Below are 16347 nucleotides of genomic sequence, written 5' to 3'. Positions count from 1 at the left end.
GTCACGCATGGACAACTCCAGGTTACCGAAAGCAGTACTCTACGGAGAACTCCCTCAGGCAAGAGAGATAGTGGTGCCCCATGCAAGAGGCACCAAGACCAACGTAAGCAGCAGCTCTCTCAGGCAAATATCGAGGTTAATGAATGTCAGTAGCTGGCTTGTGACAGAGCCCGCTGGAGAACGCTGATCAATGGAGCAGCCCAGAATTTTGAGGAATCCGGAAGTGAAACTGCTGAGGAGAAGAGGAGACACAGGAACTACCCAAGTACCCACATCCCAGCTGTTACCATTTCCCTCCTGCTCCAGAGTCTGCAGACCAAGAACTTGTCTCTACAGTTGCTTACGATTGTGCCATATCTCTTGAGGACTCTTCTTCCTTCCTGACCTTCGCAAGTGAAGAACCAGCCATCATCATCATGTATTCTGATAATAAATCTACTTTGAACTTTTTAACCTTGAATCTGGTGTGTGAGATTTCAGGCTTCTGTACCTCCAGTCTGATGTTAGCTGTGGTAGATGGTGGGGATCCTTGTTGATGTATTTTGCCTTCTTGAGGCAGCACCTCCTGTAGATAACTGGGGTTTGTAGTGGGCTGTTAACCATGTTCTTTCAGAACTGATGTCACATGCAGTGCACAAAGGCTGAACATGGCAATCGAAGATCTTTATGTAAACTTTATTTGTTTATCGATAGAATATGGTAACTGGTCCTTCCCACTCAACAAGTCTGTACTGCCTAATTAACACATGTGATCAATTAACCTACAAAACACGATGTCTTTGGAATGTGGGAGGAAACCGGCCACTGGAAGAATGTACAAACTCCTTACAGATGGTGGAATGGAACTCGGGTTGCTAGCTCTGTAATAACATTATGCTAACTGCTGTGCTACTGTGCCACCCCGAAATTTAGATTTTTAGGGACTTACAGCAAGGTAACAGATCCTTCCAGCCCACTGGGCATGTGCTGCCCAATTTTACCCATGTGATCAATTAATCCACTAATCTGAATGTCTTTGGATTGTGGGAGAAATCATGAGCACTTGGAGGAAACCCACACAGTCACAGGGAGAACATACAAGCTGCCTACAGACAGCAGAAGGAATTGAACCCTGGCTCATTGTTGCTGTAGCAGTGTTATGTTAGCCGCTACACAATCCAGGCTTGGTTTGAATTAAAACATAATCAGTATCACGTTTATTGTCACTAACATATGTCACGAAAATTGTTGTTTTGCGGCAGCAGTTCAGTACAAGACATAAAGAATGACTATAAGTTACAAAGATAAATAAATAGTGCAAAAGTTGAATGGAGAATCAGATATAATATCACTAGCATATGTCATGAAATTTGTTTTATTGTGGCAAATTTACAATTGATAATAAAAACTATAAATTGCAATATACAATTAAATAGGTAGTGGAAAAAGAGAGAAAAAAGGATAACGAGATAGTGTTCATTGTCCAATTGTCCATTCAGAAATCTAATGGTAGAGGGGAAGAAACCGTCCCTGTAACATTAAGTGTGTGGCTTCAGGCTCCTGTATTTTCTCCTTGATAGTAGCAAAGAGAAGAGGGCATGTCCTGGGTAATGTGGGTCTTTAATGATGGATGCTTCCTTTTAGAGGCATTGCCTTTTGAAGGTGTTGGGGAGGGGGTCTAGTACCCATGATGGAGCTGACTGAATTTATAACTTTCTGCAGCTTTCTTTGATCCTGTGCCGTCTGTATATCTGTAGGAATCTGTAACTGTTTTTGGTGACAAAAAAAAATTCAAATTCCTAATTAAATATAACTACTGTCGTTTTCATGGGTTCATGGAACATTCAGAAATCTGATGACGAAGAGAAAGATCCTATTCCTAAAATGAATGTGGGTCTTTAGTGGGCAGCACGGCTAGTGTAATACTATTACGGTGTGAATAACCCAGCTTCAATCCCCACTGCTGTCTGTAAGGAGTTTGTGCATTCTCCCCATGATCACTCCAGTTTCCTCCCACATCCCAAAGAAGTACGGGTTAGTAGGTTAAGTGGCCACATGGGTGTAATCGGATGCATGAGCTGATTGTACTATTACTGCACTGTGTCCCTCAATTGAAATTCTCCAACCACTCCAAGAACAAACATCACCAAAACTGGGCAACATGATGGCTCACGGGTTTGAGCTCCAGTGACCCAGATTCAAACCTGAACTTTGGTGGTCTGTGTGGAGTTTGCATGTTCTCTGTGTATCTCGTGTATGCTCCAGTCTTCTTTCACATCCCAAGGTGTGTGGGTAGTTTAACTCGCTACTATCAGATTTTCCAGAGTTATAAAGAATACCTTCTCTGCTTGTAAGCAAACCAACCCAACTTATCCACCTGCTATTGCTGAAACGTTCCATCCCAGAACACTAACTATGATCAATGTCAGGGAGGAGAAATGCTTAAAACGATTAGTTTTATTTGTCACATGTACATCAAAATTTAAAGTGAAATGCATCACTTGTGCCAAGCATGAACACGGTCTGAGGACATGCTGGAAACAGCTCGCAAGTGTTGTGATGCTTCTGGTGCCAACGTAGCATTCCTACAACTTGGTAGCCCTAACTCGTAAGTCTTTGGGATATGGGAGGAAACTAGAACACCGGAAGAAACCCACATGATCACAGGCAGCAACTGGAATCGAACCCCTATTACTGATTGCTGATCACTGGCTCTGTAATAATGCTACGTCAACCACTACTGTTCCATTGATTTATGGAAACACAAGAAAAGCTGCAACTGTTAACTCCGACCAAAATTTGAGGGACAGCGAATCACTGAAATCAATTGCAGTTTGCAATGAGCCACTGTCATCATGAGTCATCATGCCTTGTAGGTTTGATGAATGCAGGGGGCAATGTGAGCAGTGAGCTTGAGTGGGACAAGAATTTTCGAGCCGATTTGAGGGATGGTGTCGCCAACAAACAACTAACCCCATTAGTAACACACACAAAGTACTGGAGGAACTCTGAAGGTTGGGTAGCATCTATGGCAAGGAATAAAGAGTTGATGCTTCAGGCTGATGAAGGGTTTCAGTCAAAACGTTGACACTTTATTCCTTTCCATAGACGCTGCCTGACCTGCAGAGTTCCACCTGCATTTTTTGCGTGTTGCTAAGTAGTCCAGGCGGCTTTCTCTGTAACACTGTAACACTCAGTGGCCACTTTATTAGGAGTAAAATGCATTAATGCAAGTATCTAATCAGCCAATCATGTGCGGCAACTCAGTGCATTAAAGCTTGCAGACAAGGTCAAGAGGTTCAGTTGTTCTCCAGACCAAACATCAGAATGGAGAAGAAATGTGATCTAAGTGACTTTGATTGTGGAATGATTGTTAGTGGCAGTGGGGTTCCTCCAATTCCTCCAGCATTTTGTGCATGTTACCCTGGATTTCCAGCATCTGCAGAGTCTCTTGTAATTATAACTGGTACTATTAACTTTGTTTTCAGATACGGTTGAGAGGGCTGAGACTGGCCAGACATACTGTCCCAATGAAGCCCTGAAATTGGCACTGGCAGACTGGGTGAAGGAAGTCAACAGGCCTTTGTTCCCAAGTGAGTGAGTGTGTGTACCTTTTATAACTTGTTAGTAATTATTACACATAATTAATTGCCAGTGAATTGCTACAGTCCGGGTGAGGGTTCTCTCGGGGTACAGTCCCGGTGAGGGTTCTCTCGGGGTACAGTCCCGGTGAGGGTTCTCTCGGGGTACTATCGGGAAGGTAGTTCCGAGTTTGGAATTGTTATCGGTTTATTATTGTCACCTGTATGAAGATACAGTGAAAATCCTCTCTTGAATATTGTTAGAACCATAGAACCATAAAACATTACAGCACAGAAACAGGCCTTTTGGCCCTTCTTGGCTGTGCTGAACCATTTTTCTGCTAGTCCCACTGACCTGCACCTAGACCATATCCCTCCAAACTCCTCTCATCCATGTACCAGTCCAAGTTTTTCTTAAATGTTAAAAGTGAGCCTACATTCACCATTTCAACTGGCAGTTCATTCCACACTCTCACTACTCTCTGTGTGAAGAAGCTCCTCCTAATGTTCCCTTTAAACTTTTCCCTTTTCACCCTTAACCCATGTCCTCTGGTTTTTTTCTCCCCTAACCTCAGTGGAAATAGCCTATCTATACCCATCGTAATTTTATACACCTCTATCAAATCTCTCCTCATTCTTCTACACTCCAGGGAATAACATCCTAACCTATTCAACCTTTCTTTGTAACTCAGTTTCTCAATTCCCAGCTGCATCCTTGTAAACCTTCTCTGCACTCTTTCAACCTTATTAATATCCTTCCTGTAATTAGGTGACCAAAACTGCACACAACACTCCAAATTCAGCCTCACCAATGTCTTATACAATCTCACCATAACATTCCAACTCTTATACTCAATACTTTGATTTATAAAGGCCAATGTGCTAAAAGCTCTTTCTACAACCATATCTACCTGTGACGCCACTTTTAGGGAATTATGTATCTGTACTCCCAGATCCTTCTGTTCTACTGCACTCCTCAGTGTCCTACCAGGTACCTTGTATGTTCTACCTTGGTTTGTCCTTCCAAAGTGCAATATCTCACACTTGTCTGCATTAAACTCCATCTGCCATTTTTTGGCCCATTTTCCCGGCTGGTCCAAGTCCCTCTGCAAGCTTTGAAAACCTTCCTCACTGTCCACTGCACCTCCAATCTTTGTATCATCAGCAAATTTGCTAATCCGATTTACCACATTATCATCCAGATAATTGATATAGATGACAAATAACAATAGACCCAGCACTGATCCCTGTGGCACACCACTAGTCACAGGCCTCCACTCAGAGAAGCAATCTTCCACTACCACTCTCTGACTTCTCCCATTGAACCCATGTCTAATCCAATTTACTACCTCACCATGTATACCTAGCAACTGAATCTTCCTAACTAACCTCCCATGCGGGACCTTGTCAAAGGCCTTACTGAAGTCCATGTAGACAACATCCACTGCCTTCCCTTCATCCACTTTCCTTGTAACCTCCTCGAAAAACCCTAATAGATTTGTTAAACATGACCTACCACGCACAAAGCCATGTTGATTCTCACTAATAAGTCCCTGGCTGTCTAAATACTTGTAAATCCTATCTCTTAGTACTTCTTCCAATAATTTACCTACTACCGATTTCAAATTTACCAGCCTATAACTTCCCAGGTTACTTTTAGAGCCTTTTTTAAACAATGGAACAATATGAGCTATCCTCCAATCCTCTGGCACCTTACCCATAAATATCGACATTTTAAATATATCTGCCAGGGCCCCTACAATTTCAACACTAGTCTTCTTCAAGGTCCGAGGGAATACCCTGTACCCTATCTTGAGAAAAGTATTTACCAAGCTGGAGAGAATGTATCCAATGGATGGCAGGACTTTCATATGAAGAAAGACTGGATCGACTAGGCTTATACTCACTGGAATTTAGAAGATTGAGGGGGGATCTTATTGAAACGTATAAAATTCTAAAGGGATTGGACAGGCTAGATGCAGGAAGATTGTTTCCGATGTTGGGGAAATCCAGAACGAGGGGTCACAGTTGAAGGATAAAGGGGAAGCCTTTTAGGACCGAGATGAGGAAAAACTTCTTCACACAGAGAGTGTTGGATCTGTGGAATTCTCTGCCACAGGAAACAGTTGAGGCCGGTTCATTGGTTATATTTAAGAGGAAGTTAGATATGGCCCTTGTGGCTAAAGGGATCAGGGAGTATAGAGAGAAAGCAGGTACAGGGCTCTGAGTTGGATGATCAGCCATGATCACACTGAATGGTGGTGCAGGCTCGAAGGGCTGAGTGGCCTACTCCTGCACCTATTTTCTGTTTCTATGGTATGGGAGTCTAAGACTAGAGGACAGGGCCTCAGAATAGTGGGGTGTCCTTTTAGAAAGGAGATGAGGAGGAATTTCTTTAACCAGAGAGTGGTGAATATGTGGAATTCTTTGCTATACATGGCTGTGGAGCCCAAGTCATTGGGTATATTTAAGGTAGAAGTTGATCATTAGCCAGGGCATGAAGGGATACGGGGCAGAAGTCTGTGCAGAGGGACTTGGGAGTGCTTGTGCATGAATCACAAAAGGTTGGTTTGCAGGTGCAGCAGGCTATCTAGAAGGCAAATGGAATGTTAGCCTTCATTGCTGGAGGGATTGAATTTAAGAGCAGGGAGGTTTCGCTGCAACTGTACGGGGTACTGGTGAGGCCGCACCTGGAGTACCATGCGCGGTTCTGGTCTCCTTACTTGAGGAAAGATATACTGGCTTTGGAGATGGGGCAGAGGAGGTTCACCAGGTTGATTCCAGAGATGGTGGGGGGTGGGGGGGAGGTTAGACTATGAGGAGAGATTGAGTCGCCTGGGACTGTACTCACTGGAATTCAGATGAATGAGAGGAGATCTTATAGAAACAAATAAAATTGTGAAAGGGAGAGAAAAGATAGTGGCGGGAAAGTTGTTTCCACTGATAGGTGAAACTAGAACATAGAATATAGAATAGTACAGCACATTACAGGCCCTTCAGCTCACAATGTTGTGCCGACCCTCAAACCCCACCTCCCATATAACCCCCCACCTTAAATTCCTCCGTATACCTGTCTAGTAGTCTCTTAAACTTCACTAGTGTATCTGCCTCCACCACTGACTCAGGCAGTGCATTCCACACCAACCACTCTCTGAGTGAAAAACCTTCCTCTAATATCCCCCTTTAACTTCCCCCCACTTACCTTAAAGCCAAGTCCTCTTGTACGGAACAGTGGTACCTTGGGGAAGAGGCGCTAGCTATCCACTCTGTCTATTCCTCCTAATATCTTGTACACCTCTATCATGTCTCCTCTCATCCTTCTTCTCTCCAAAGAATAAAGCCCCAGTTCCCTTAATCTCTGATCATAATCCATACTCTCTAAACCAGGCAGCATCCTGGTAAATCTCCTCTGTACCCTTTCCAATGCTTCCACGTCCTTCCTATAGTGAGGCGACCAGAACTGGACACAGTAGTCCAAGTGTGGCCTAACCAGAGTTTTATAGAGCTGCATCATTACATCGCGTCTCTTAAACTCTATCCCTTGACTTATGAAAGCTGACACCCCATAAGCTTTCTTAACTACCCTATCTACCTATGAGGCAACTTTCAGGGATCTGTGGACATGTACCCCCAGATCCCTCTGCTCCTCCACACTACCAAGTATCCTGCCATTTACTTTGTACTCTGCCTTGGAGTTTGTCCTTCCAAAGTGTACCACCTCACACTTCTCTGGGTTGAACTCCAACTGCCACTTCTCAGCCCACTTCTGCATCCTATCAATGTCTCTCTGCAATCTTTGACAATCCTCTACACTATCTACAACACCACCAACCTTTGTGTCATCTGCAAACTTGCCAACTTACCCTTCTACCTCCACATCCAAGTCGTTAATAAAAATCACGAAAAGTAGAGGTCCCAGAACAGATCCTTGTGGGAAACCACTAGTCACAACCCACCAATCTGAATGTACTCCCTCCACCACGACCCTCTGCCTTCTGCAGGCAAGCCAATTCTGAATCCACCTGGCCAAACTTCCCTGGATCCCATGCCTTCTGACTTTCTGAATAAGCCTACTGTGTGGAACTAGAATTAGGAGACATGGCCTCAAGATTTGAGGGAGTAAATTTAGGACGGAGATGAAGAGGAACTGGTTTTCCCAGAGAGTAGTGTATTTGTGGACTTCTCTGCCCAATGAAAGAGTACAGGATACCTCAGTAAATGTATTTAAGAGAAGGTTGGATAGATTTCTGCATTGTAAGGGAATTAAAGGATATGGGGAAAAGGCAGGGTAGGTGGAGCTGAGTCCATGGCCAGATCAGCCATGATCTTATTGAATGGCAGAGCGGGCTTGACAGGGCAGATGGCTGACTCTTATGTTCTTATGAATGTGGCTGAGAGGGAGATGGATCAGCCATGATGAAACGCCTAAGCAGTCTGGCCTAATTCTGCTCCTATATCTTATGGTCATACCAAGCTGAGATGCATCCAGATGGAATACGGTGCATTGATAAAAATTGTTAAAAGTTGATTTAGACTCTGTGACAATGAAGGACCGGAGATATATTTCCCAGCCAGGATGGTGCATGAACCTCAAGCCTTTTGTTGTTATTTGGAATCTTTTTTTTCACATAACTTATTGTGTGTGAAATGTTAAAATTCCATAGAGATAAATTACTAATTGTTTTGCTGATGTCATACAATGATAGACATACACTTAGTAGCCACTTTATTAAGTACACCTATACACCTGTTTGCTAACATAGAAACATAGAAGACCTACAGCATAATATAGGCCCTTCAGCCCACAAAGCTGTGCTGAACATGTCCTTACCTTAGAACTACCTAGGCTTACCCATAGTCCTCTAAGCTCCATGTACCCAAATATTGGCGTAAATATCTAATCAGCTAATCATGTGGCGGTAACTCAATGCATAAAGTCATGCAGACATAGTCAAGAGGTTCAGTTGTTCTTCGGACCAAACAATGATTGGGGAAGACTTGTGATCAAGTGACTTTGATTGTGGAATGATTGTTGGTGCCAAAGGGTGCAGTTTGACTGTCTCAGAAACTGCTGATCTCCTGAGATTTTCGCTAACAACAATCTCCAGAGTTTACAGAGAATAGTATGAAAAACAGCAAAAAAAAAGCATCCAGTGAATGGCAGTTCTTTGGGTTAAAACACCTTGTTAATGAAAGAGTTCAGAGAAGAACAGCCAGACTGGTTCAAGCTGACAGTTAGGCGATAGTAACTCAAGTAACCACACGTTACAACAGTGATGTGCAGAAAAGCATCTCTGAATGCTCAATATATCAAATCTTGAAGTGGATAGGCTGTAGCTGCAGAAGACCATGTGCGTACACTCAGTGGCCACTTTATAGGTACAGGAAGTAACTAATAGAGTGGCTACTGAGTGTATAGTAATAGAATGAACAGAGGTACAGAGATTGGCCAGTGACACAGAGAGATGGTGAAAAGCTTTTCTTTACATACATAAGATAATAAAAAAAAACAAAACATAGAAAATAATTGTTCCCCTCCCCCTTCCCTCTTCTCCAATTCCCCACTCTGGCCTCTTCTCACTGTCTTATCACATTCCCTAGGTGCCCCCCACCTTTCCCTTTCTCCCACTCTCCTCTCCTGTCAGATTGCTTCTTCAGCCCTTTACCTTTTCCACCTATTACCTGCCAGCTTCTCACTTACCCACCTGGCTTCTGCTATCACCTTCTAGTTTGCACTCTTCCCCTTCTTCCCTTCTTATTCTGGTATCTCACACCTTTCTTTCCAGTCTTGAGGAAGGATCTCGGCCTGAAACAATGACTGTTTATTCCCCTCCATAGATGCCATCTGGCCTGCTGAATTCCTCTAGCATTTTGTGTGTGTATAGTGTTACAGTTCCAGAGAAAAATGCCTGGTCCACTGAATTCCTGCAGAATCTTGTTTGCTATTCCATACCCAGCCTGTACAGTCTCCTGTCTGCAGTAAAGCATCCGTCTTCTTGGGAACGTTTATAAAAGAGTACCACAGCTTGGAAACAGGCCTTTTAAACTCAACAAGATGGCCACCAAGCTAGTCCATTGCTGGCGCTGGCCCATTTCCGTCTAAATCTTCCCTGTCCATCTACTTTTAAACATTGTTATTGAACTTGCTACAACCACTTCCTCTGGCAGCTTCTTCTGTAAATGCACCACCCTCTGTATGAAGAAGCTGCCCCTCAGGACACTTTGAAATCTTTCCCCTCAGCTTAGACCTATGGCTTCTGGACGTGTGAGGGGCCAGCTGTTTCACACAGAGTGCTAGGTGCCTGGAATGCACTGCCAGGGAGGTGGTGGAGGCAGGTACATTGCGGACATTAAAGAGATGTTTAGATAGGTGTATGAAAGTGAGGGAAGTTGAAGGATATGAATACTAATTTATTTGGTTGGGCACAATATTGTGGCTGAAGGGCCTGTTCCTGTGCTGTACTCTTGTATATTCTACTGTCTCTGGGGAGAAAAGACTACATGCATTCACCCTATCCATATCCCTCTTGGTTTTATATATCCCAATAATGTCACCCCTCAGCCTCCTATGCTCCAAGGAATTAAGTCCGAGCATGCACAGCCAAAATGAAGTGGGGAAATAGAGATTGTGGAGACCCTCCGTTGGTCGAGATGGACCATGGATGTTGCGTCCTACCTGTAACATGTAAGCCAGGGCAGTACAATATGGAGAGCAAGCTGTTACCTGTGCAGCAGGCTGCCCCTTTCCATGTCACTGTGTAGCTGATGAATCCAAAGGAATGGCAGAGACTGATACAGTTTGGCTCCAGCGGCATCACACAAGTTGCCAGTCTGCGTTGAACTCAATGTAGACCTGCATAATGGGCATGAGCATCTTTTTTCCGGTGTTTACTTCTGAAGCCTTCCCCATGAGTGGGTGTAGCCGGAGGGCCGCAGAGGTTGGAGAACAGAGTTTTCCTTCTCCTAGATGAGCTACCAACCAAGGCTGAGCACCATCTGCCTGAAGTGATTGGTTTTGAGGTGCCAGTAACCTGCCTTTGCCCCTTCTCCTTTCAGTAGAAACAGTTCCGTCAGGCTTAGTAACTAAACCACATGGGAAGGCCAGGTGCCAGATGTTGTCAGAGGTTGTTTGAGAGGCAGGCCATTGGGAGCATTTAATAAGTAGTGAGAGCTTATCCCCACTGCCTTCCCGGCTATGACAACCCTAATGAACCAGAAAGAGACTGATCAGGAAGAAAGTGGACATCTCCGCATTAGTAAGGGTGGGGTTAACTTTTTTCTATTTGTTCTCACAGGCAGACAGCTCCTAAAGGAAGGAAAGGAGGGAGAACTGGTGATCCAACCTACTGACGAGGTTACTGTAAATGGCGAGAGTGAACCAGGCACTGGGAAGCCGGAAGCAGTAAGCTCTGACCAACAGGGCACACCGAAGGCATCGGTGAAGGCAGAAGCTCGCGAGGATTTGGAGGCAGACAGTGGCAGCCACCACCCGGTGACGGACATCGGCCGGAAGGTGGAGAGCAGTGGTGCTGGAGTGGGCGAGTCTGAGACCCAGAGCACACCGGAGGCTCCTGGGAAAACGGAGTTGGAATTGGCAGGGACCAGCCAATCGCCTGACAGACCCCTAGGGCCGGTGGAGCTCGGGAGCGGAACGACGGAGGTGGCTGACGGGATCCAGGCCATGAATGGCTCTGGCCAGGTGAAGGGAGGGGGCTGCTGCTCGCCCAGCCTGAGCCTGGATGACCTGCGGCTGATGGTAGATCTCTTTCACCTGCCGTACGAACACGGCGAGGAGGCGGCGCGAAGGCTGCGTGAATTCCAGTGGCTCAAGGCCAACACCGACTACGTGAGTGCCAACACCAAGGTTGACAGCCTGAAGGTGAGAGGAGGGGTGCAGTGGGTTATAGGAGTGGGCTGGGGTGCTGGAGAGGTGGGCAAGAAGAAGGGCATGGCAGAGCACTAGCTAAGAAGTTACCCTGCACAGGAAGTGGTCTTCTTTTCAGAAAGAGTCTTGATGAAGTGTCTCGGCTGAAATGTCAACTGTTTATTCATTTCCATAGATGCTGCCTGACCTGCTGTGTCCCTCCAGCATTTTGTGTGTGTTCCAAAGGTCACTCCAGTCAGAATCTTTCTTCCGAGTTTTATGGAATTTTGCTCGTGAATAATAATATGTTTTGATTGACTGAGTAACCTCATGGAACAGACTCTTCTGGTCCTTTGAGCCAAACAGCCCAGCAATCTCCCGATTTAATCTGAGCCTAATCATGGGGCAATTTACAATGAGCAATTAACCAGTATGCCTCTGGAATGTGGGAGGAAACCCGAGCACCCAGAGGAAACCCACACAGTAACGGGGAGAATGTACAGGCAGTGGTGGGAGTTGAACCTGGGTTGCCGGTACTGTAAAGTGTTGTGTTAACCACTGTGCTACTGTGCTGCCCCTGAATTATGAGAATTACTAAATTATTATATATATTATGAATCTTTTACGAATCCTATAGAAGGTACATGAGCCTTAGGACTCACACCACCAGGTTCAAGAACAGTTACTACCCCTCAACCATCAAGCTCTTGAACTAAAGCGGATAACCACACTCATTTATTGAGATGTTCTCACAACCATTCATCTCAATTTAAGGACTCTTTAACTTGTTATTTCATGCCCTCGTTATTTATTGCTATTTATTTATATTTGCATTTGCACAGTTTGTTGTCTTCTGTGGTCTACTTGATCTTTCATTGATCCTGTTATCATTACTATTCTATAAATGTGCTGAGTATGCCCACAGGAAAAAGAATCGTGGAGTTGTATGTGGTGGCATATACGTACTCTGATTATGAAACTTACTTTGAAATTTGAACTTTGAATATATTTCCATCTTCATAATAATTCACTTAAGAAACATCAATTAATATCTAACAAGGAGGTGTAAATTGAAGATGATTGGGATGTCCAGAGGTAGTTTTTTTTTACACAAAGATTGGTGGCTCTGTGGGACGTACTGGTAGGGGGTAGGGGCAGATACATTAAGAGGGTGTAATTTTGAGGTGATTGGAGGAAGGTAAAGGGGGATGTCAGAGGTTGTTTATTGACACAGGGAGTGGTGGGTGCATGGAATGCACTGCCAGGGTGATGGTATAGGCAGATACATTAGGACATTTAAGAGGCTCTTATGTATCAGGAATGTATGCGGGATGGTTTTCTGAACCAACATGTCGAGGAACCAACTAGAAAGCAGGCCATTCTAGATTGGGTATTGAGCAATGAGGAAGGGTTAGTTAGCAATCTTGTCGTGCGAGGCCCCTTGGGTAAGAGTGACCATAATATGGTGGAATTCTTCATTAAGGTGGAGAGTGACATAGTTAATTCAGAAACAAAGGTTCTGAACTTAAAGAAGGGTAACATTGAAGGTATGAGATGTGAATTAGCTAAGATAGACTGGCAAATGATACTTAAAGGGTTGACGGTGGATATGCAATGGCAAGCATTTAAAGATCGCATGGATGAACTACAGCAATTGTTCATCCCAGTTTGGCAAAAGAATAAACCAGGGAAGGTAGTGCACCCGTGGCTGACAAGGGAAATTAGGGATAGTATCAAGTCCAAAGAAGAAACATATAAATTAGCAGAAAAAAGCGGCACACCTGAGGACTGGGAGAAATTCAGAGACCAGCAGAGGAGGACAAAAGGCTTAATTAAGAAAGGGAAAAAAGATTATGAGAGAAAGCTGGCTGGGAACATAAAAACTGACTGTAAAAGCTTTTATAGATACGTGAAAAGAAAAAGATTGGTCAAGACAATTGTAGGTCCTTTACAGTCAGAAACAGGTGAATTGATCATAGGGAACAAAGACATGGCAGACCAATTGAATAACTACTTTGGTTCTGTCTTCACTAAGGAGGACATAAATAATCTTCTGGAAATAGTAAGGGACCAAGGATCCAGTGAGATGGAGGAACTGAGGGAAATACATGTTAGTAGGGAAGTGGTGTTAGGTAAATTGAAGGGATTAAAGGCAGATAAATCCCCAGGGCCAGATGGTCTGCATCCCAGAGTGCTTAAGGAAGTAGCCCAAGAAATAGTGGATGCATTAGTGATAATTTTTCAAAACTCCTTAGATTCTGGATTAGTTCCTGAGGATTGGAGGGTGGCTAATGTAACCCCACTTTTTAAAAAAGGAGGGAGAGAGAAACTGGGGAATTATAGACTGGTTAGTCTGACATCGGTGGTGGGGAAAATGCTAGTCGGTTATCAAAGATGTGATAACAGCACATTTGGAAAGAGGTGAAATCATCGGACAAAGTCAGCATGGATTTGTGAAAGGAAAATTATGTCTGACAAATCTTATAGAATTTTTTGAAGATTTTAGAAGAGTGGACAGGGGAGAGCCAGTGGATGTGGTATATTTAGATTTTCAAAAGGCTTTTGACAAGGTCCCACACAGGAGATTAGTGTGCAAACGTAAAGCACACGGTATTGGGGGTATGGTATTGATGTGGATAGAGAATTGATTGGCAGACAGGAAGCAAAGAGTGGGAGTAAACGGGACTTTTTCAGAATGGCAGGCAGTGGCTAGTGGGGTATCGCAAGGCTCAGTGCTGGGACCCCAGTTGTTTACAATACAATATATATTAATGATTTTGATGAGCGAATTAAATGCAGCATCTCCAAGTTTGCGGATGACACGAAGCTGGGCGGCGGTGTTAGCTGTGAGGAGGATGCTAAGAGGATGCAGGGTGACTTGGATTGGTTAGGTGAGTGGGCAAATTCATGGCAGATGCAATTTATTGTGGATAAATGTGAGGTTATCCACTTTGGTTGCAAGAGCAGGAAAACAGATTATTATCTGAACAGTGGCCGATTAGGGAAAGGGAGATGCAATGAGACCTGGGTGTCATTGTACACCAGTCATTGAAGGTGGGCATGCAGGTACAGCAGGCGGTGAAAAAGGCAAATGGTATGTTGGCATTCATAGCAAAAGGATTTGAGTACAGGAGCAGGGAGGTTCTACAGTAGTTGTACAAGGCCTTGGTGAGACCGCACCTAGAATATTGTGTGCAGTTTTGGTCCCCTAATCTGAGGAAAGACATTCTTGCCATAGAGGGAGTACAGAGGAGGTTCACTAGATTGATTCCTGGGATGGCAGGACTTTCATATGAAGAAAGACTGGATCAACTAGGCTTATACTCACTGGAATTTAGAAGATTGAGGGGATATCTTATTGAAACGTATAAAATTCTAAAGGGATTGGACAGGCTAGATGCAGGAAGATTGTTTCCGATGTTGGGGAAGTCCAGAACGCGGGGGTCATAGTTTAAGGATAAAGGGGAAGCCTTTTAGGACCGAGATGAGGAGAAACTTCTTCACACAGAGAGTGGTGAATCTGTGGAATTCTCTGCCACAGGAAACAGTTGAGGCCGGTTCATTATATTTAAGAGGAAGTTAGATATGACCCTTGTGGCTTAAGGGATCAGGGAGTATGGAGAGAAAGCAGGTACAGGGTTCTGAGTTGGATGATCAGCCATGATCATACTAAATGGTGGTGCAGGCTCAAAGGGCCGAATGGCCTACTCCTGCACCTATTTTCTATGTTTCTATGTTCCTAGAATAGAAGGGTCGTCCTCTTGGAAAAGAAATGAGAAAGTTGATGAATCTGTGGGATTTGTTGCCACAGGTGTCTGTGGAGGCCAAGTCATTGGGTATATTTAAGGTAGAGGTTGATAAGATTCTTGATTAGTGAGGGCATGAAGGGTTATGGGGAGAAGGTAGGAGATTGAGGCTGAGAGGGAAATGAATCAGTCATGATGAACTGGCAGAGCAGACCTGATGGGCCAAGAGGCCTAGTTCTGCTCCTCTATCTTATGGTCTTAAAAATGGAAAAATGAGGTGGTGTTTATGAGTTCATGGACCATTCAGGAATCTGATTGTGGAATGGAAGAGCAGTTAGCTTTATTGTCACATTTATTTATTTTTTATTTTATTAAGTTACATTGTGCAACAGGCCCTGTTGGCTCTTCATGCCATGCCACTCCACAACCCCCGATTTAACCCGAGCCTAAACACAGGACGATTTACAATGACTAACTAACCTATTAATCAGTGTGTCCTTGGACTATGAGGAAACTGGAACGCCCAGAGGAAACCCACATAGTTATTGGGAGAACATACAAACTCCTTACAGACACTGTTGGGAATTGAACCCGTGCTGTTGGTACTGTAAAGCGTTGTGCTAACCTCTATACTACCGTTCTGCTCATCAGTACATTGAAACATACACTGAAATGCATCATTTGTGACTAATATCGACACAGTGCAAAGACGTACTGGGTGGCAGCCCACAAGTGTCGCCATGCTGCTGGTGCCAATATAGCATGCCCACAGTTTACTAACCCTAACTTGCATGTGGAAACTGAAACTCCTGGAGGAAACCCACGTGGTCATGGGATCCTCATAGACAGCGGCAGGAATTGAACCTCAATCTTCTGATCACTGGCGCTGCAAAGCGTTACACTAACTTCTACGCTTCCAAAACCCAACATTCCAGGATCATTAAGTGCAGAGAAAGTTTACACACATGTGTTGGGACTTGAGACCCTGAGTTACAGGGAAAGATTGAATAAATTAGCACTTCATTCTCTGAAGCGTAGGAAAATGAGGGAAGATCTTATATAGAAGATTATGAGGGTATAGATAGGATGAATGCAAGTGTGTTTTCTTCCCATCAGATTGGGTGAGAGTAGAGCTAGAGGACATAGGTTAAAGGTGAAAGGTGAAATATTTAAGGGG

General features: G+C 44.2%; 1 protein-coding gene across 6 annotated transcripts in view; it reads left to right on the top strand.

The window, feature by feature from the left end:
* Positions 1–16347, top strand: part of si:dkey-183c6.8 (protein O-GlcNAcase) — a 96265-nt gene that overhangs the window by 46623 nt on the left and 33295 nt on the right. For 5 of the 6 annotated variants that reach the window (XM_059965761.1, XM_059965765.1, XM_059965760.1 and 2 more), the window contains 2 exons: positions 3468–3572; positions 10856–11439. In XM_059965761.1, the coding sequence (XP_059821744.1) occupies positions 3468–3572; positions 10856–11439 (689 nt within the window). The remainder of the gene's footprint in view (positions 1–3467; positions 3573–10855; positions 11440–16347) is intronic. The other variant, XM_059965764.1, reaches the window with a different exon arrangement.

This window comes from Hypanus sabinus, chromosome 3 (genome assembly GCF_030144855.1).
Source record: "Hypanus sabinus isolate sHypSab1 chromosome 3, sHypSab1.hap1, whole genome shotgun sequence".
NCBI classification, from domain to species: Eukaryota; Metazoa; Chordata; class Chondrichthyes; order Myliobatiformes; family Dasyatidae; genus Hypanus; species Hypanus sabinus.
This window is presented reverse-complemented; position numbering and strand designations above follow the sequence as displayed.